At 53.9% G+C, this 18,916-nt stretch overlaps 6 protein-coding genes and 2 non-coding genes across 8 annotated transcripts; 3 read left to right on the forward strand and 5 right to left on the reverse strand.

Moving 5' to 3' along the window:
* Positions 1 to 1,117: 1,117 nt before the first annotated feature.
* BO70DRAFT_356700 (uncharacterized protein) lies at positions 1,118 to 2,104 on the reverse strand (the record flags this gene model as incomplete). The annotated part of the gene is made up of 1 exon (XM_025541943.1): positions 1,118 to 2,104. The coding sequence occupies one exon, from the start codon at positions 2,102 to 2,104 to the stop codon at positions 1,118 to 1,120; it is 987 nt and encodes a 328-aa protein (XP_025394629.1).
* Positions 2,105 to 3,489: 1,385 nt separating this feature from the next.
* Positions 3,490 to 3,561, reverse strand: BO70DRAFT_t301. Its single transcript has one exon. It is a non-coding gene; the product is annotated as a tRNA-Arg (tRNA).
* Positions 3,562 to 4,860: 1,299 nt separating this feature from the next.
* Positions 4,861 to 5,859, forward strand: BO70DRAFT_356701 (uncharacterized protein; the record flags this gene model as incomplete). Its single annotated transcript, XM_025541944.1, has 5 exons — positions 4,861 to 5,215; positions 5,479 to 5,480; positions 5,569 to 5,580; positions 5,723 to 5,750; positions 5,780 to 5,859. The coding sequence occupies 5 exons, from the start codon at positions 4,861 to 4,863 to the stop codon at positions 5,857 to 5,859; spliced, it is 477 nt and encodes a 158-aa protein (XP_025394630.1).
* On the forward strand, positions 5,826 to 5,915 carry BO70DRAFT_t300. Its single transcript has one exon. It is a non-coding gene; the product is annotated as a tRNA-Pro (tRNA).
* A 1,425-nt stretch (positions 5,916 to 7,340) lies between these two features.
* Positions 7,341 to 9,778, reverse strand: BO70DRAFT_356702 (CCAAT displacement transcription factor COY1; the record flags this gene model as incomplete). The annotated part of the gene is made up of 4 exons (XM_025541945.1): positions 7,341 to 8,465; positions 8,514 to 9,358; positions 9,415 to 9,582; positions 9,646 to 9,778. 4 exons carry the CDS (start codon positions 9,776 to 9,778, stop codon positions 7,341 to 7,343), a joined length of 2,271 nt encoding a protein of 756 aa, XP_025394631.1.
* Positions 9,779 to 10,608: 830 nt separating this feature from the next.
* On the forward strand, positions 10,609 to 14,384 carry BO70DRAFT_366684 (putative TGF beta receptor associated protein 1). Its single transcript, XM_025544395.1, has 3 exons — positions 10,609 to 10,800; positions 10,850 to 13,383; positions 13,431 to 14,384. Exons 1-3 carry the CDS (start codon positions 10,644 to 10,646, stop codon positions 14,334 to 14,336), a joined length of 3,597 nt encoding a protein of 1,198 aa, XP_025394632.1. The 5' UTR covers positions 10,609 to 10,643; the 3' UTR covers positions 14,337 to 14,384.
* On the reverse strand, positions 14,356 to 15,875 carry BO70DRAFT_324619 (intradiol ring-cleavage dioxygenase). Its single transcript, XM_025540622.1, has 3 exons — positions 15,475 to 15,875; positions 14,846 to 15,327; positions 14,356 to 14,750 (listed from the first exon to the last, which is right to left on the reverse strand). The coding sequence occupies exons 1-3, from the start codon at positions 15,709 to 15,711 to the stop codon at positions 14,480 to 14,482; spliced, it is 990 nt and encodes a 329-aa protein (XP_025394633.1). The 5' UTR covers positions 15,712 to 15,875; the 3' UTR covers positions 14,356 to 14,479.
* Positions 15,876 to 16,380: 505 nt separating this feature from the next.
* Positions 16,381 to 18,916, reverse strand: BO70DRAFT_366686 (Zn(II)2Cys6 transcription factor domain-containing protein). Its single transcript, XM_025544396.1, has 2 exons — positions 17,970 to 18,916; positions 16,381 to 17,921 (listed from the first exon to the last, which is right to left on the reverse strand). The coding sequence occupies exons 1-2, from the start codon at positions 18,583 to 18,585 to the stop codon at positions 16,585 to 16,587; spliced, it is 1,953 nt and encodes a 650-aa protein (XP_025394634.1). The 5' UTR covers positions 18,586 to 18,916; the 3' UTR covers positions 16,381 to 16,584.

The following is an 18,916-nucleotide window of genomic DNA, read 5'->3' on the forward strand; positions in this document are numbered from 1 at the left end:
ATGCGCCGGCCAGGAATCCTTCAGGCCTCCGCAAAGTCAAAATGAAGAGGGTGTGTCTATGCGGTGTGAGCCACGCGAAACACGCTCATCACGCTCATTTTCCCTGGCGTCTGTTCTGCAGAGGCGAGGCCTATCGCGACCCATGATTGGTGCATCTCACGACTGAAGCCTTTCCCCATGCCGTTTCCCTGTTCTATGACGGGCTGTCATTGGCGCCAGATGCCCCAAAATGTCCGATTCCTCAGGCGTCTACTATTAATAGGGAAATGGGTGCTGCAGCTCTAATATCTCACGGTGAGGGGGTCGGCGCTTAGCATGCCTAGAAGATTACCAATGCAGGTTAGTCTGCAGATTCCCGGCCACCCCTCCCCGGCCCACCACCACCACCACCAGGGCAGGCTGTCTGTCAACTTGTCAACCGATGCAGAATGATTTGGCGACTGCCGATCCCACTCGGCCGGTTATTTTTGGAAGTGTTATGCAGTAAGTCTTAATATCGGAAGGGTTCGTGCTCACTCCTCTATCTAGATAGTACATACTAGAAGGCTGGGCCCACGCTAAGGGCCATCAGTCCGTTCCCACAATTATCAATTGAGACCTGCACATGCTGGCTAGATGGTTGTTGATGTCTCACCCAGGCGAGAAAATGGAGGGTGTCTCCGGTCATGCAAAAAAAAGAGCTCATGTGAAGCAAATGTTCGAAGGGCCAAGCAACACACCACTCACACCACAGGATGCAGGATGCAGGGGCAAGTCATGTCTCTCTCAAGCAGGGATCACGGTCCAAGTCTGCCAAACAGTGTAGCGGCAGTTGAAATTAAAAGAAATCCTCAACGTCATGCAGGACCGGGGGTGGATTCCTAGTGTCTAGTCCAACCCCTCAGGTCCGTCTACTATCACAAGGGCAGAGGTGCCTGAGGTTAGCGCCTGCCAGTGACTGCCTGCAGCCACCTCTTCCTTCCTCTTCCTCCTCCTCGCGCGGCTTTAAACTTGTCTGGTAGTACTTAGTAGTCCTGGAACAACCTTCTGCTAATTCCGTCCACAAATACCTAGTTCAAGCTAAAAGCTAACCCTCTGACTGACAATTCCACTAGCAACAGTACATGATAACGTCCATCTAAAAATACCTGTTCCTGTTCCTGAAGGCTTCACCGCGGCGAAGTGCCCGTGCATCCACCCTCCCTCTCCTCTCCTCGCCTTCAAACTCCCTCGATACCTTCTCGATCTGCTCCGCGGTGACGAAAGATGCCGCTCCTTTCCAAATCCCCCTGTAGGCCCCCACTCTCTTGTACAGTCGGACAGGGATCGGACTCTGCCTGTAGACACGGCTGATATCCTTGATTTTGATATGACGCTTGCCGTTAGGATGATAGTGGATGCGTTTGGCCGCGTTTTCCTCGTGGCTCGGATCTCGCAGGTGACTTTCCCGGTCAGTCATGTTCATATTGATCCCACATTCGTCACAGGTCCATTTCTCTGCTCTCTGGCGCATGGTTGTCGAGTGGGGAGTGTCGCACAGATGATATTTTTTCTGAACTATGTCCATGACCTGGCGGCATCCTCGGCAGGTCCAATGCTGTTGACCACGGGGTCGTCCCTTGAACGAGTATTCGTAGTTGGACGAGAGAGGAGTAGGCTCGTCATCATCCGACAAGTCGATGAGGATCAAGTCGAGAGAATTATTAGCGTCACGCGGGTTATCCTTAGTCGCACCGAGCGTGTTGGACTCGTTATCTGCCGATGATTCATTGAGGGGCAAGTCGGTAGGATCACGCGGGTTATTCTTGGTCGAATTGAGCGAGGTGAACTTGTTACTTGCCGACAAATGGACGAGGGGCAAGTCAAAGAACCCGGTAGCGTCGCGCGATTTATCCTCGTAGGAATCGAACGGGGTGTCCGCGAGTGCTCCGGGTGCAGGTGACTTGGGGCGAAACGGCAACTGCAGCGTCTGGGGGTGAGGTGGCCACTGAAGTCTCTGGATGTGAGATTCGGTCTTGATGTGTGCGCCGCGCTGGCTCTCTCGCATGGTCCAGTTACAGCTCTCACAGAACCAGATGTCCAGGTCGAGGTCCATAGGCTCCGTACTCACTTCGTATTCATCCATGACGATAAGAGTATACAAATCGAGGTATCAAGATGATGGGTTTTTTCCTTTTAAAGAGTGAGGAAGAACAGACAGATGGACTGCTATCTATAATGAGGTTAAGTATGAATCTGTTGCCTGTAGTGAGCAGCGAGTGAATAGCTTGTCTTCACTCTCGCTGTATTACTAGTAGTGACCCCCCCCCCCTCTCTCACACTGTGCCTGCCCCGGGAACATTTCCGGTCACTGCCGTCCAGAACTTACCGTTTATTGGCCTGTATTTCTTGAAAATACAATCAGAAAGACTGTTCAAAGCACCGCAGGTATCCAGGACATACCAGCGGTATAGCTATGGTAAGGACGTGAATGAAGCTGATGCTAAATTTTGATTTTTATCGCTTTTGATTTGAGCTTCAACAATGGTCCAACAATTGGGAGTGTAAGAGCTCCTCTGGTACAGTGTGGCTTAGCCGCTTATATGTTAGCGGTTTCCCTGGTGAAAGCAGTCCTATGGTTTTACTTTCCTTGGTAATAGGCCGTGTCTCATCTTTTTCTCTTCACTGAATGCCTCCGTGGCCATATGATGTCAAACTCAGTATCATGCAACATCACATCTATCTTGGTGTCTGGACGCCTTTTTAGTCGAGTGGTATTATTTGATCGCACATGTAACAACAACAAAAGTGAATTCGCCAATATTATTTAATCGAGATACCAGAGCTCTGGTATTGTCTAAGCTAGCAGCAGGTTAGCTTCTGTACACTTCCTTGCACTTTTTTGCCACTTTCGCTCATATCATTCCTTATTTTTGCGTTGAAATCCCAAGGTCACTACAGCAATGATTACTAGCTAGGTGAATGATATTATATTTTCTTTTTTCTGTTTTTGCTGACTCTTCCAAGCAGCTTGACAGCTCGATCCCAGTGAGCTTTTGTCTCGCCTCCGTTCCCCGGACAGCTTTAGGAAGTTCTGTCTATCTGGATTGGCTACAGTATTAACCTCGGCAGTTTGATGAGCGATCCCTTCCCTGTGGGAGACACTTTTGGATCGTATGGCTAATGTTACCGCTATATAGATAAATCATTGCGTCATCTGAGTCGCCCCGGCCTTGTAGCCCTACGGGCAGCATACAGAAGAAACCTTCAACTTACCTATACACCCTTTTATGTAAAACCATACCCGGCTAGTGACCAGAATTACCCGGTTTGGGTGGACTTTGCGAGGCCGTTACATGAACACCCCAGAATCACAACACCCTTTGGTTAATGGGATCTGGGCCACATAGCTATACAGTATAGTCAGGTAAGATTGTTAAACCAAAAAAAAAAAAAAAAAAAAGAAGGATTTCATTTCCCGACACTGGCCAAGATTGACAGGGGTGTTGGAAAGGATCAGAACACAAAAAACGATCCCGGTGCGACTCGAACGCACAACCTTTAGTACCGGAAACTAACGCGCTACCATTGCGCCACGAGACCAATTCATAGATCATGTGACCCATGATCAACTCTTGACGGAGAGGATTATTTCTATAGTCTCCTCTTTCAAGGCCACTGGATATGGTCAGGAAGTAGGAATAGTAGTGAGCGACTGGTTTGGCTTTCTCTCGATGGCGTACGGAGTAATTCACAGTCCATTATAGGCTGCACAAAAGAAAGATCAGATAAGATCACCGGAAGGGGTGTGGACCGACCCCGAAACTTGCCCGGGGGTCCGCACGAGTTCCTCCCTCCTCCTTTCCTCCTTACTATATGTTACACAGCACTCCCTCTTCTTTACTCCCTTCCTGACTTCAGTTCATCATCACGGAGGTAATATTCTTTGGCTCATACAGAGTACATATATCTCGAATGCAAACATTTTACCCTTGGTTTGACGTGACATGGCTGTGGAGTCCCATGCTCGTGCTCTTACGGAGTATCTAGCCTGCACATCGCCGACCCCCGATCTATGGTGGGACCGCGACCACAGCCCTGCCGGTTGATCAATCACAGAGGCCATCCCTTGTGCTTGAACACTGCCATGACGGAATCGCAAAACATGGACGCTGCCGATAGGTGAACTGCACTTTAGCGATCCGGCAGATCCGTCTAACACAGTAAGTGGGATTCTGGCGATGGATTGTTCCTGGAAGAGGGTGGAACCGCATCACTACGGGCTCTCGGTCCCTAGACAGCTCGAGCCACCGCCCTACGTGAGGGAGCAGTTGGCCATGCCCCTCTGCTAGCTGGAATCATCCTTTCTTTGATACACAATTTCCACTTTGAACCTTCAGCAGCAATGAAGTTCAAAGTCAAGGGGTTGGTCTGGCTGATGCCATGGATGGTGGCATCGAGCCCACTGCAGACTGATGAACAACTAGCCATACCGGATGGCTCTATTCATGCCAATCATATCTTCAACTCGTTGCACAATTCAATGAAGATGTTTGGGAGCGTTTTGCACCACAATGGCATGTCGATCTTTATCGCCACAGTGCCTCGGGGAACCGAATTCTACCATGGGACCTCAAGTCCGTATCGCAAGGACGGCACTGGATAGCTAGCTTTTGAACCGGAGCATGGCATGGCCTTTGCGCACCCTCGTGGACCTCGTCGTTCTGGACCCAGAGAAGCTCCCGAAGAAACGCATGGGCAAACCACGCACGGCACACCGGACAATCACCACGATCACCAGCGAAGGTCATTTGGGAATAAAGAGAGGATGGATCAGAGCTGAAGTCGCAAAATCCCGAACATGCGAAGCACAAAGGATCCAGCCTCTCAGACCAGTCGGCCATGGGGAAGACTCTGGACCAGTCCACGCTCGGTCTCGATCAATTTACGGCGGATGAAAAGTTTGGATATTTCCACACCTACCGGACCAAACGTGAAATGCGTCTCGTTTACTTCGACGGGCAGTCGGCCGCTAAATTGTTGAGAGGTACGCTCGATATGCAGGATATTGTCCTTCTAAATGCAACTTGGTTCGATGGAAGCCCTGCGGAAGGTGACAACGTCCGTGCCGACGGGCTTTGCGCTTTGGCTCGGGACAGGTGGGACAACCGCGTGGACGGGTTCATTCGCATGGTCGGAGGGTTTGAGATAATCCTATGTTCATTTGCCGATAATCTCGATGTTGCGAGCATTTTAGGTACATCTTCAGCAGCTAAAGATGACGGATGATCTGGACTCAGCTACACGCGGGCCCTTGCTACACGGTTCGACGGTATCGGGAGCGGCAGGTTATCTATAAACTATGACGACTTTGCTAGCTTGCTTGCCTTCCCTGATGCGGTGTACTGCGACAAGCATGGTCTTCCTCTCGTGCCATTGCTCCTATGCTGGGATGGGGGATGCTGGGTTTAATATAGATACTTTGGTGAACTAACTCTGTGTATTTTTGTTTATTAATAGTGGTATGTTGAGTATACTATGGTGACATTATACACAAATTCTCGTCGATATCGTGCGCAGGCCCCATGACATAAAACTGAACAGTTCCAGGACAAGGTGTCGGTAAGTACTAATATATCTTTCGTCCGATATCACCTGCCACTTACCTCATCCCCAAATAACCCCGAAATCGAATGCTAACTCGGTATATCTATGCTTAGAAATAAGCCTAATACACACAGCCACCTGTTTATTTACCCACCAGCCCTCATTTTATGCACAGTTCACGATAAGTAAGAGTAAAATAAGATATGTATTACAGAACAGACTCATGATGCAATATTTCTACGAGATTTTCAACAAGCAACGCCCGGGTGGTCTAGTGGTATGATTCTCGCTTAGGGTTACAACCCAAGCATATCTGCGAGAGGTCCCGCGTTCGATCCGCGGCTCGGGCCGTTTCATTTTTGGTTTTTGTATTAATCCATGATAATCAAACGAACAAACAAGCTTTTTTTTATTTTATAATATTATATTTGATTTTTTTGGGGGGCTGTACAATATTTAGAAGATCAAGCTCCCATAGAGACAACTTCCGGGATGCCATACTCGCTTCTCTAGTAGGTAATGAATGTATTAAAAGTGTATAACCATACGAGCAGCTCAGTAATAGTCCAGTTATGTCGAAAACAAAAATTTGCGGACTATCTTCCCGGGATAAGAAGTCCCGAAAGGAAAAGCGGATGGCCGCGTTGTCTTCATCAGGCGACCGATTCGTGTCTTCAAGGTCTTCGACTATCGAAGGCAAATCATCCAGGTGAGATAGCGGCACCTCCAGATAAAAAAGATACTGGTAAACGAACACATCCTGTCGAGACACCATGTTAAAGGCATCTGGTGCGACAGGGAAAGACACCTCGGCCTTCTTCAACCTCACCCCCCCCCCACCCAAGCCCTGAATCCCAGACTGTAGATTCAGGATCCGCTGAACATGCCCTTTGTTGTTGGGCGACTGGCTGAAAAGCCGCCGATTGACCTGGTCTCCCAGCCCGAGTACATCCTTCCCAAGCGAGATCGTCTGCAGGGCTACTTCGATTGAGAAGTCATCGGGTAGTATGAGGCCTTCGTATTCCTTTTCGAATTGCTTGTAATTTTGGTAGATACTTGTACATTGCTGGTGATGGGGTTGGCAACGCGAGTAGTCTGGGTGTGGTGTTTGGCGGGTGCACTCTGCTCCGCTCTGTGATAGAGCGTCGCAGCGTCGAGAGTTGTGTGTTGAGCTCATTATTTAAAGGTGGATGCAGGGCGATCAAAAGTTCACAGTGGAGAAAGCTGGATTGGGTTCATGGGATAGCTGAGGATTGTATGTGGGAACTGACGAGGGGCGTCGAGGTATTTATACCCCAGTCTTGCGTTAGGTGTGCCGGGGGAATGGAATCGACTGTAAGATAGTAAATTGGAAAGAAAATTTCCATGCCACCGACCTCCAAATTAGGGAGTCAGCAGCTGCAGCTGAAGGTCTGTAACGAGGATTAATACTTGCCTCGACGAAGGGTCTTGTAGAAAAGGAAATCCGCCTTTATTCTCCGCTTGCTATGTTCCGAAGCAAGAGAAATTAACATTAGCAGCCCAAGGGATATGAAGGTCACCACAAGTGTTTTCGCGAGAAAGGAGAACCCCCTGCTACTGCCCATTAAGGGCCCCAAGCCAAAATTCAAAAACCGTAGGTCAAGGTGCACGAGGCCGATTATCATAAGTATCTGCATTGTTGAACAAAGGATATTCACATAGAAAAATAAAAGCACCAGATCGTAACCGCCCACCAACAAACGCCCTTGAATAATTCGTCGTCCGACGGGCTAAGAATACAATAACTCATGAGATTAACCTGCATGGTTAAATCCTTCCTGCTGCCAGTCATCGCCATGAAGCTGCTGGCTACTATAACCACCACTGCCAGCACCACCTCCCCCCCCGCCGGCCATGACTGCCGCGGCGGCTGCGCCTAGACTTGCACTGCTGTGCTTCTCGATCTCCATGGTACTCATCATGTACAGCATGGCGAAAACTAGGATATGCATCGCAAAACAATAGCCCGCGAAGAGGTTCCGGCTAGTCCGGTTCGCGAGGATGATCCGGGTTAAAGAGAATACGATGCGTTCCGGCAAGCTCATGCGCTTGTAGGCACGAGTAGATTCCCGACCACGGAAGGCGGCAAAGGGTGAGATCTGTGCTTCGTACGCGGATTGATAACGATCGAGGGAAAGTCCTGACGGTGTATCCGCGGACGTATGGATGGTGGATGAGCTGGGCTTGTTGGCATAGGCAGATGCCGATGATGACCCGCCTGGGCCACGATTGTACGTTGAGACGTATCGTGTTTTCTCATAAAGGCTCAGGTTGTCCTTTTGGAGAGAGGCAACTTCCTGCCGGAGTGACTTTACCGTGCTATACATCTTCGATAGCTCTTCCTCAAGCTCGGAGTTCTTCTTTTTGAAGCGGTCCCGCTGGGCTTGAATCATGGGCAGAAGACCCGAGCCACCACCGACGGCCTCACCCGCCCGAATGGATTCCATCGTATTGGCAGACGCCGCCGACTGGTCAAAGCCGGAAATGATGGAGGAGGTGGGTGATACCGCTCCTCTGCGGGAGGAGTGAGGGTGCTTGGTGGTGTAGGTACCCGCAACAGACATCGCTGAAGACGGGAATGTATTCGCAGCCTCCTCCTGTACGCGGAGAAGGTCATTTTCGAGCGTGGTGGAAAGCTTCTGGGATTTCTCAAGCTCGTCTTTGGTGGTCGAGAGTTCATCACGCAGGACTTCTAGCTGGCCCTGCAAATCCCGATGAGACACGCGTAGAATAGTGAGCTCATCCGTCAACTTCTTATTTCTGGCCAACAAGAGCTGCTCTAGGCTATTCCGGGTCTTGCCGGCCGCACCATTGGGAGAACCTGCGGGGTCTGTCAGGTCCCCAGCATCGTCGTCATCACCAGGGGAAAATTCAATAGACTTATAGATGTCAGCACAGTCGTCGGGCTACAGAGCGTTGGTGCTTACCTTGATCATCTCCAACTCTCGACGGATATCCTCATAGTCAGCCACCTTGTCCAATTTGGAGCGCAACTCTTCCTTCTCCGCAGTAATGCTTGTGAGCTGCCTCTCAGCTTGGGAGTATTTAGATTCCCACGTGTGCCGCTCAGACTCTCTATCAAACCGGGAAGCGTCCAGCTTGCGTAGGAGTGAGGAGTTCTCGGACTGGAGACGAAGATAAGACGGGTCGTCTTCGACAGATGCCGCATGTCCTTGCGAGTGGGAAACAGATTGAGCCAGCTCAAGCGTCAATTGCTCATTCCTAGCCTCGACCTCTGCCAGCCTCAAGCCCGTCTTCTCCAACTCCGCGGAAACCAGCTCCAGCTCCGCAGCGCTGGCCCCATGGGAGCCATCGCCGCCCTCATTCTCTTGGCCCAGGCGTTGGGACACTTCGTAGCTCGCCTTGAGCTCCTTGACCAATCGCTCCTGGTTTTCGACCTTCTCCTCAAGGCTCTTCTCCTTGGCCGTCCAGTTGTTCGTCTTCTCCGACAGCACCGTAGACCACGACTCCTCGACCTCCTTGATCTTAGCGTCCTGGTTCTCCTCCAGCTTCTTCCTTGTAGTCCGTTCCTCTTGAAGCCGCTTTTCGGTGTCGTCCAGCTGAGAGGTGAGACGGTCGACGGAGCCTTGCAGGCGATCGCGCTCCGAGGTCAATTTGGGGACGGTTTCTTCGGAATGGACGAGGGAATCGACAGATGCTTCGAGGAGGGGGTATGGATCGGGCGCCTCCGACAGGGAGGAGTATAGTTGCAAAAACGCGGACGAGGAGGCTTTCCCCTGGTTGGTTAGGAGATCGATGAACCCTTGGTAGGCTGCGGGACGTCAGCAAAGGCTCGGACGGGTGGGATTGTGAGACCATATCACGGACCTTTCAGAAGGCCCTTGAACTCCGTAAGTTTGGAGGCATCGTCCAGCTTCCGGAAGTCCTTCGTCTTCTGCGCAAGGTCCTTTCGCTGGACAAGTGCATCGCGCTGCTGGGCGACTATATCCGAAGCGGTACTATCTAGCTTTGCGACAGTACTCGCCAAATCGATCCCTATCCAGACCCATGTGTTAGTATCCCGCGATCGTCTCTGGAGTTATGATAATGGCGACATACCTCTCCAGGCCGCAATGGCGCGCTGGAACTTGTTGGCTCCTTCCGGCAACTTCCCAGCGGTGGCCTTTTCGGCATTGGGACCCTCCTGGCTGTTCTCAGGGATGATGCCCTCGGTGATCGCAAAAGCGTCCATGGTGGATTTGTGGTGTCGAACCGCCTCAGTAGATCAAGAATCAGCGCAACACCCCCATCCGAAAGCAAACCGACAGCACCGTATGCGAGGAGTGACAAGTCAATGAAGCCAGTTAACGTAGCAATGCGGAGGCCCCGACACGCTGACCGGGCCGACGATGATCCGAGCGGGTGACAACAATGAGGGAGATGAAGAGAAGACTGCTACTCCGTGAGAGAGCTAGGTATCAGGTAGATAGGGTGGTTTCATTCACTCCAAGGGGGCTCTGTCTGCCGAGAGCAACCAGGAGCACTCCTGTCGCCATGCCGATTGCAGATAGATCCATATCGTGGCGGTTCAGCCCCGTTATTTATAGCACCCGCGGACCACGTTCTCTCCGGCAGGACTTGTTGGAGTAAGGATAGGCCGCAAGATCCCATCCGAGCCGTGGCTGGAGAGCCATCACATGTGCCTTTGACTTCTGCAGCCTAAATCGGCTCCTTTTCTGGGCTGCCTCGGTGCCTGGGTGTCCTGGCAACAGTTCAGGCAACTGATTTCCGCCAGTGTGGCTTGATGGACGGATTCCACATACCCCCTCTGTTCGATCTACTTCTGATTAAAAAAAAATGCCTTATAAGACCCTTAGGGGAATTAATCCATCGAGGGATTTTTCAGAATTACCATTGAGACCGATGTCTATCTATCTAGATCGATAGTGAAGAAAAAGAACATAGAACGAGGACTCCACCTGAGTCAGCAGCTAACCCCGGGCCGGCTCCACCAGGCACCAGCATCGCCGGAGCTGCCATCCCAGCGTTCCTTGTCTTCCCCTCACGCCCACGCCTCTCACGAACCGTTTCCCCACAACACCAGAGCTGGCCTCATCATGGTGTCCGAAGAGGAGGGCGTCAGCCCGCGCAAACGGCGGAAGATCAGCCCTCCCAAGGCGGCACCCTACGTATTCCGATCACTCTTCGACCAGGTGCCCTTGAACGCTGACAATGACGACGATGACGCCCACATCACCTGGGTCGAGTATTGGAGTGGGTAATTACCTCTGATAATGGAGATGCAGCTAATGAAGTGTTATAGATGACAATCTCTACATCGGTACCTCCGCCGCCGAAATCCTGCATTTCGTCTGCCTTCCCCCGGACCCCTCGGACCAGTCGAACGAACCATCCTTTATCCTCGCCTCGAGACTCCCAATTCCTTTCTCCCACAGCACGTCGCCGCTGCCCGGAATCCAACAGATTGTGTTAATGCCGACGGTGAACAAGGCGTGTGTGCTGTGCAATGGCACCGCCACCTTCTACATGCTGCCGGAACTCAGCCCGGCTTTTGGAAATACCAAGGTTACCAATTGTCGCTGGATCGGGGGCTTGGATTTGAACGCATCTACGGACGAGCCGGAGAACCCGGTGATTATGATCTCTGCGCAGAACAGAATGATGCTGGTGAGGATAGGCGACGACGCTCGACGCGTCAGGAACATCGAGTTCCCGGGCTCCCTGGTCGCGGCACGGAGAGACGCAATTGCCTGTGCTGCAGACTCGCATGCATACTCCTTGCTAGACGTGGAGAACCAACAAAAGATCCAGCTGTTTCCCATCTCGTTTTCCAGTGAGGCCTTCGAGGCCTCCCCAGCGGAAGAGAGGTCCCCTTCATCGCCCTTTGCCAGCTCTCCTTCGGAGGGCCATGCGCACGACCGACACACCCTGGGCGGAATGCTGCAGCCAAATCTTCAATCGCACCCACATGATAGGTCAAGTTCGGCCACACCTGAGCTCTCCCCCGTTTCGGGGACCCCGAGAAGGTCGATCTCCCAGGAGCGAGCAGGAAGTGCCTCTCCGAGAGTATCTCCAATCCATTCGACCCGCGACTCGCAGCCAAGCCCAGATGATCGGAAGCCGCTCCCTCCTGTACCTAAGCAGCCATTGGGACAGTTGAAGCCCCATGTACTGTCACCTACCCCATCTGAGTTCCTGCTTGTTAGGGGAACCGACGCGACAGAGCCTGGCGTAGGAATGTTCGTCAACGTTGACGGTGACGTGGTTCGTGGCACGATCACCTTCCACAAGTATCCCGAGTCACTGGTCATTGACAAGGGTGACGAAAACAGCATGATACCCTCGCCGGAAAACACTCGCGAAGAGCTTCTTCTTGCGGTTATTGAGTCAGAGAAGGATGGTCAGACACGGAAGTTTTTGGAGGTACAACTCTGGGATGTCGATCCGGGAGAGGCCGAGGACCACAAAAGCTGGGTAGAAATACCCTCCACGCAGTCTACCCAAGTTGGCCTTAGTCATACTCTTAGTCCCAGTAAACTCGAGATATCCGAATTAGGAGGTCTGCTGCAGATGGTCCGTCTGAATATACCATCATCACCAAATGTTCCTGTGGCAGATGAAACGCAAGCCTCTGCAGAAAAGCCGCAGGAGGAGAAGGAATCTTCGTCTTCCGAGGCTCAGGAGCCGACTGAATCGGAGGGCTCGAAGGACGATGGGTGGGAAGCGGAGAGAAATGCCGAAGAAGCCAAATTTGCGCGCGACCTGGGCAAGACGCAGAGCAGTCTGGTCATGTGGAATGGCAACCAGATATGGCGGGTAGTGCGGAACCCGCTGACCACACAGCTCAATGATGCCCTGCAGGGAGCCCAGGAAGTTGAAGCTGACCGCAGAGTCCTGGACCGGGATGCTATCGCGGGGATCATCGATCATGTTCAAGCTGCGGAGCCAAAATCCGAGTCGGAGTTTCTGGGACTGAACTACTTGAAGCAGAAAGCGAGTCTACTTCTTTTCGCCGATCTTCTCTCAATGGATCCGGCCGCTCGGACTACTGCAACAATTGATGACACGGAAAGAGCACTCATCATCGGAAACCTCGATCCTCGTATCGCACTGCTGCTTGTTCCTCTCCTGCGAGGCGAGGTCTTGCAAGGTCCGCAGGCGATCTGGGTTCATGCAGGTTTAGCGGATATTGCAGGGACGTACGCCCAGCAGCTGGAAAAGACTGAAACCGGCGCTTCCGACAACGCAGTCTTGGACATGGTCAAGCGGTTCCTCTTCTCATGGCAGCAAAAGAGAGGCTATGGCAGTATCACGGATGAGACGTATGTATTTGACAGCGTCGACGCGGCCCTCCTGCACCTGCTTCTGGAGCAGGATGCACGGACAACCGATCAGCGCGCACGCTCGCAGGTACGCATGGAGCTGAACCGACTGGTTGACAGCTGGAAGGGTAGCTTCGACCGGGCGGTGGCGTTACTGGAAAGCTACCGACGACTCTTCGTGCTGAGCCGAATCTACCAGAGCCAGAAGATGTCACGGAATGTCCTCAAGACGTGGCGCAGGATCATCGAAGGCGAGGAAGACCTCGGCGGAGAGGTGACCGTTGGCGGCACGGAGGCGCAGATGCGCCGGTACTTGGTCAAGATCAAGGATGCGCAGCTGGTCGAGGAATACGGAGCATGGTTGGCCCAGCGCAACCCCAACCTTGGTATCCAGGTCTTCTCGGACGGGACGAGTCGGGTCAAGCTGGAGACGGCAGCCGTGGTCGCGTTGCTCAAAGAACGTGCACCCAACGCCGTGCAGGTGTACCTAGAACATCTTGTTTTCGTCAGAAACGTAAGTCAATGCGCTTAGCAGCACGAAGCATACTAATTTCTGCCCAGTACACTCAATACGCGGACGACCTACTATCATACTACCTTGACTCAGTCCTCTCCGTCCTCGAGTCCTCGCCAGACGCCCGCGCCTCACTCGCCGAATCCTACTCTACATACCGCGCGCTCCAACCCCCCAAACCTACCTACATGAACTTCATCACAGAGAACACGCCCTCAGAGCCATGGTGGCAATCGCGCCTACGCCTCCTCCAACTGCTCAGCGGCGGTAGCGGCAGCCACTTCTCATCCCTCCCGACCCGCAACCTAACCTACTCGATCCCTGCAATCCTCGCCCGGATCGAGCCCTTCCAAAACGAGCTCGTCTCGGAATCTGTCATCCTCGACGGCCTCCAAGGCCGTCATCGCCAAGCGCTCCACCTCCTCACCCACGGACTGGGCGACTACGACTCCGCAGTACGATACTGTCTCTTCGGGGGCCCGCGAAGCACCAGTTCAACAGGGGCACTGGCCGAGTTCGCCGACCGAACCCTCCAATCCGAACTCTTCCGGTACCTACTCGACGAATTTCTGCAGATTCAGGACCCGTCGGAGCGCATTGAAAGGACTAGCGACCTGCTCGGCCGGTTCGCGTCGTGGTTCGACGTGGGCGAGGTGCTCCGCGTCGTGCCGGATGAATGGAGCGTGGATATCCTGAGCGGGTTCTTCGCGCATGTCTTCCGGGTCCTGGTTTCCGAGGGCCGCGAGGTGCGCATCGAGCGGGCGTTGAGCGCGGGGCTGAACCTGCGGGTTGGCACGGAGTATATCAATGGGGTGGAGAAGGTTGGCGGATGGGTAGAAGACGAGGGGGGTTTGAGACGATTGAAGGGCGGCGGCGGCGGCGAACGCAAGCCGCCCGCCGCGCCTCGAGAACAGGACGGCAGTGACTTCGGGGAGATGGTAACGGGCAACTAAACCCAATTCAACCCAACCTCGCATGACTTGATGTATATACAGCACAAAGGATAGTAGTAGTAATTACAAACACTCACTCATTCCCTCCCTTATCCGGATGACTCTCTAGGTAGGTACTCGAATAACTCTCCGATATAAGTAGATCAATCCAAATCCGGCACCGGCAACCCGTTCACGATCTTCACCTTCCGGCCCAGCTTATCCAGCGCCTCCTTGGAGTTGCGCGCGCGAAGCTCGCTAGTCTCCTCGTCGGACACGAGCACGAAGTCGTACGTGAGGAGGGGGTGGTCCTCAGACACGCCGTACTTGGCGGCGTACTCGGGGCCGGCCTTGCCGATATCGACGACCAAGGAGTCTTTGACACCGAAGACGGCGTCGGAGGTCTCGTAGGGATCGTTGCGGAGGTAGAGGGCACTTTCCCCCATAATTAGCATCCATCCATGCATCCATCCCCCTTCCACCCTCGCCATAAGAAAGGCAAGAAAAAAAAAAAAAAAAAAAAAACTCACGTAATCAAATGATCAAACCCTTCCTTCTCAAACATAAAATGCATATGACTTGGCCTATAGGGATGTCTCCCCAGCAACTTCAACAACTTGCCAACGGGTCCATCATGGGGAATTGGATACGGAACGGGGGTAATAGCCCTGAACCAAAACACGCCGTCCTTGCCACTGCGCATGATGCACCGGCCATCGGGCCCGTCGCGCCCCGCATACTGCACGTCGTAGTGGCCCGTGGAATCCGTCTCCCAGATATCGATCTTCACGTTCTCGATGGGGTTGCCGTGGGTGTCTTTGAGGGTGCAGACGACAAGGAGCGGTTCGCCGGCTGGGTCGTGGGACATGGAGTCGCCGGCGCGCATTTCTTCGGCTTCGTGTGTGTGGAATGGGCCCAGTACGGTGCCTTCGGTGCTGCCTGCCGGTTTGGGGTGGTCGATTGAGTCGACGAGGATCGAGAGGCCCAGGATGTCGGAGAGGAGGATGTATTCCTATCGTCCCATCCAAGCACGGGGAGTTAAAATGTGTGTGTGTGTGTGTGTGTGTGTGTTTTGTGGGATGGGAAGGGGAAGTGGGAAGGGGAGGGGAGGGGAGGGGAGAGAAGGGAGTGGGGGAATACTGTATATACCGTGACTTACCTGTCTAACATCCGTACAAATCTTCCCGACCTCCGTCAGGAACCGCAGCCCGGTCATCCATTCGTCTGTGCTTAGTCGCGTCTCGCGCGCGAAGTCATGCAGGTGGGATACCAGTCTCTCGAGAATGTATTTCAGGCGTGGATCCGAGCAGAGCGAGTTAATCTGGATGACGTTGTCGGTGATGTTGTCGACCGTGAGGTTCTTCATAGGCGGGATTTTGACGAGTGAGGGGTCCATTTTGATTTCTGTTCTTTCTTCTACTCTCTATCTTTTGCTCTGTCTTTCTTCTGGTGGGGATTGGCTAGGATGAAGATCAAGAGAGGAGGTAGGAAGGGAATGGGAGCGGGAATGCCAAGGGGAAGAGAAGGTATGTCTGGGAGCCCGAGACTGGGAGGTGTGGGATAACGGGGAAAGAAATCTGGGGGACGGGGATATCGCTCACCCTATATCACTTAAATAACATACTACGCACTACGGCGCAGCTGCATTGCGGGGTGGGCGAACTTCCCCACATTGGGGTGGGTGTAACGGGCCGTCGCTGACTGGCTGGGGGGACTACGTAAGCCATGGACTCGGCGGGGTCGGCTATGTGCATTCCCGATCATAGTACTCCGTATATGAGTTCTCCTTGCGGTGACGGGTTGAAAGCGGTCAATGCCTACATACTATCTATATTGCGGGCGTTTCCGGTTGCGCTGAGGTGCCTATGCAGGACAGGCAGGCTTCTTGTCAAAGTATGTAGACATGACGTCCGTAGGGCTATCCCTATCCTTCTTACGTACCTACCAAGGTAGCTGGCCACACTAGGCAGCGCTGGAGACGCATGTAAGACCTGATATTATGCCCATTATTCCCCACTGCCTACGAGCATGGAATTGTTCCGCTCGTGGGGCTCCGGATCGCCCTTCGGCAGTTCACTCCGGGAATGACTAACTCCGACTACACTGGATTCGACTATTAGTACTGCGGATGTTACGGGTGTTACGGAGGACTAGTAGCGGTATTCCAAGACTCAGATCAGTGCATAGTAATGCTATCAGTACTCCGGGATATCCGCTAACTCGCTCAAACAAAGACTGCCTAGATACAGGCCACCCATGATGATATACACTACGCCCGCACCATCTTCCGCTCGCGTTCGCGTTCGCGTTCGCGCTCCTGCTCCCGCTCCCGTTCCCGCTCTCTTTCTCTTTCTCTCTCGCGCTCGCGCTCGCGCTCATGGCTGACCTCGTGCCCGCCCTCCTTCACTGCTGCCGCCACCCGCGTGTGGTGGTCCACTGTATCCAATATCGCCTGCATCAGCCGCTGATTCGCATCAGGGTCATCGTCATCCGGGTCCGCGTGCCGGTGCATGCTGACCCGGCGGTCATGCCCCATCATGCTGCTCCCGTGGATTTCGCTCATCGCGCGACGCGGCGACACGTCCTTCTTCAGCGGCGTCCCCGAAGCCGGCCCCGTCGTCGGGGCGGACTCGCGTCGCACACTGAATTCGGTAGGCCCCTCGTACTCGTGCTCGCGCTCAAAGTGTCGCTCCGGCTCAGACAGCGGACCCGAAGCGGGGGTCGGTGCGGCCGAGGTAGACGCCTGCACGGGCGTAGCCAATGCGTGGGTCGATGAAACCTCTTGCGACGCCGGCTCCTCCACCCGCTCTCGAGGACTGCGGTCGAGACGACTCTCGCGCAGCTCATCCTCCTTCACATCCTTCCACGAGCACTTGGCATGCTTCTTGGTGCAGCCCATGCACGCCGTCAGGTTTTTCAGGCAGTCCATGTGCAGCCGCCGACACCGATCGCAGGGGGGGATGATGCGCTCGCCGCGCTGCAGCTCCTCCATGCGCGCAACCATTTCCATCTTATGCGGGCCGCCGTCATCCTTCTCGTGGTGGTGGGATTTGGGCGGAGGCAGGAGGGACGACGGCGTGTTGGGAATGGCAACCGTCGTAGGAGCCGGCGTATACATGTTGTAGTCCGCGGCATCCGATGCGCGGGGCCGCGGCCGAGACGACGGTCGGCTGGTGGGATCCGGCGCCTCTTCCTGGCTGCGCGCCTGTCGGTCTTGCGTCGTGAAGAATTTCTTCATCAGCTCCGCACGTGTCGTTGGAGAGGCGCCTTTAATGGAGGTCCCGTTGATTATGGTGACATTGTCCGTGTTGGGGTGTGAGAACATGAACTGTGACGACAGCCCACTTTCCTCCACGGCGGCTTCCGCGGCACCGGACCGGCCGGCATTCACGGCTACAAAGCCGGTGGGAGGAGAGTGGATGCTGGCCGGGGCGTTGCCGTTCAGCGGGTTTGTACTGTGGCCGTTGGCCTCGCGCCATGCAGGGCTGATGGATCGATGTTGCTGCTGGCGCTGGGAATGAAGGGTGGTGTCGTTCTCCCGGCGCGTGACAATCGCAGTCCGGCGGTTCTTCAAGCGATGGTTGAGTTGTCGGGCTCGTGCGGACACTGGTCATGGGTTAGGCTTTGCGCAACAGCCCCGGGCAGGGGGCTTACCTTGGTCGGCCACCTGGATGATCTGCTGCAGGTTCTTTTCCAAAATTTCCAATGCGCCCAATTCCTTTTCCTCATCCTCGATAATCGGTTGCGGCGGAATCATCTTCTGAGGCATTCCCGATGCGATCAGGACAAAGTCCTCCTCACTGATTTCGACCCGACATTGCTTGGTGTAGAACTGACACACGCGCACCCCATTGCGAGACTTCTCCAGGTTGAACTGCTCGGGTTTGTTCTTGGCAAACTCAACCACATCCAGCCAGGTCACGTTCGGAGAATCCTTGCCATGCGATTTGAGCACCCGGGGCGGCCCGTCAAACAGCCTCTCGAAGCGCTTGATCAGGATGGGCCCGAGGGGGCACGCGCCCAGGTTGCCCGCAATGCTCTCGTGACGATGTAGGACACCGTCGTACTCGCCGATGAGGTGGATGATGGCGGGCATAGTATCGTCGACGGACACCAGAGGGAGGTTGTCTGGGTATTGCCGGGCGAGATAGTTGATCTGCAGGTGATTCGAATGTGTCTTGGGCACTTTGGAAGCGATAGGGGGGAAGTCACCCGAGGGGGAGCGCGGCCGTTTACTGGACGGCTCAGCCGTCGCGGTTCGGGACTCCATGGCGATGTCCAGCGCGAGAGGCGACAAGGGTGTGGAAAATCTAAGGATCGCGCGATGTGATGAGTCGCACGAAAAAAATACGAAGCGGGGGAGAATCGAGGGACCGGTGGGTTTATAGAGGGAATGAGTAATAAGAACGTTGACGACAGGCGTGCTGCCGATGGCGGAGCATAGGTTCAGCGTGCGGGTGGGTGTAGGTCAGCCACTGGGCAGCGCGTGCTGCGTTCGAGTTAGGTAATCGCGACCCCAACGAAAATCAATCCGACGACACGGGGGATGTGCCGGGGAAAAAGTGGAGGGGAGGAGACGGGTGGATGGTTGGAGGGGAGGG

This window comes from Aspergillus heteromorphus, assembly GCF_003184545.1.
Source record: "Aspergillus heteromorphus CBS 117.55 chromosome Unknown BO70scaffold_49, whole genome shotgun sequence".
NCBI lineage: Eukaryota > Fungi > Ascomycota > Eurotiomycetes > Eurotiales > Aspergillaceae > Aspergillus > Aspergillus heteromorphus.

Coding starts and splice junctions, on each gene's coding strand:
- BO70DRAFT_366686 (XM_025544396.1), bottom strand. CDS start 18,585: ATGGAGTCCCGAACCGCGACGGCTGAGCCGTCCAGTAAACGGCCGCGC. Junction 17,922..17,969: donor CATCCAGGTGGCCGACCAAG/GTAAGCCCCCTG, acceptor ACCCATGACCAG/TGTCCGCACGAGCCCGACAA.
- BO70DRAFT_366684 (XM_025544395.1), top strand. CDS start 10,644: ATGGTGTCCGAAGAGGAGGGCGTCAGCCCGCGCAAACGGCGGAAGATC. Junction 10,801..10,849: donor CACCTGGGTCGAGTATTGGA/GTGGGTAATTAC, acceptor GAAGTGTTATAG/ATGACAATCTCTACATCGGT. Junction 13,384..13,430: donor ATCTTGTTTTCGTCAGAAAC/GTAAGTCAATGC, acceptor ATTTCTGCCCAG/TACACTCAATACGCGGACGA.
- BO70DRAFT_324619 (XM_025540622.1), bottom strand. CDS start 15,711: ATGGACCCCTCACTCGTCAAAATCCCGCCTATGAAGAACCTCACGGTC. Junction 15,328..15,474: donor TTTGTACGGATGTTAGACAG/GTAAGTCACGGT, acceptor ATGGGACGATAG/GAATACATCCTCCTCTCCGA. Junction 14,751..14,845: donor GGGTTTGATCATTTGATTAC/GTGAGTTTTTTT, acceptor TATGGGGGAAAG/TGCCCTCTACCTCCGCAACG.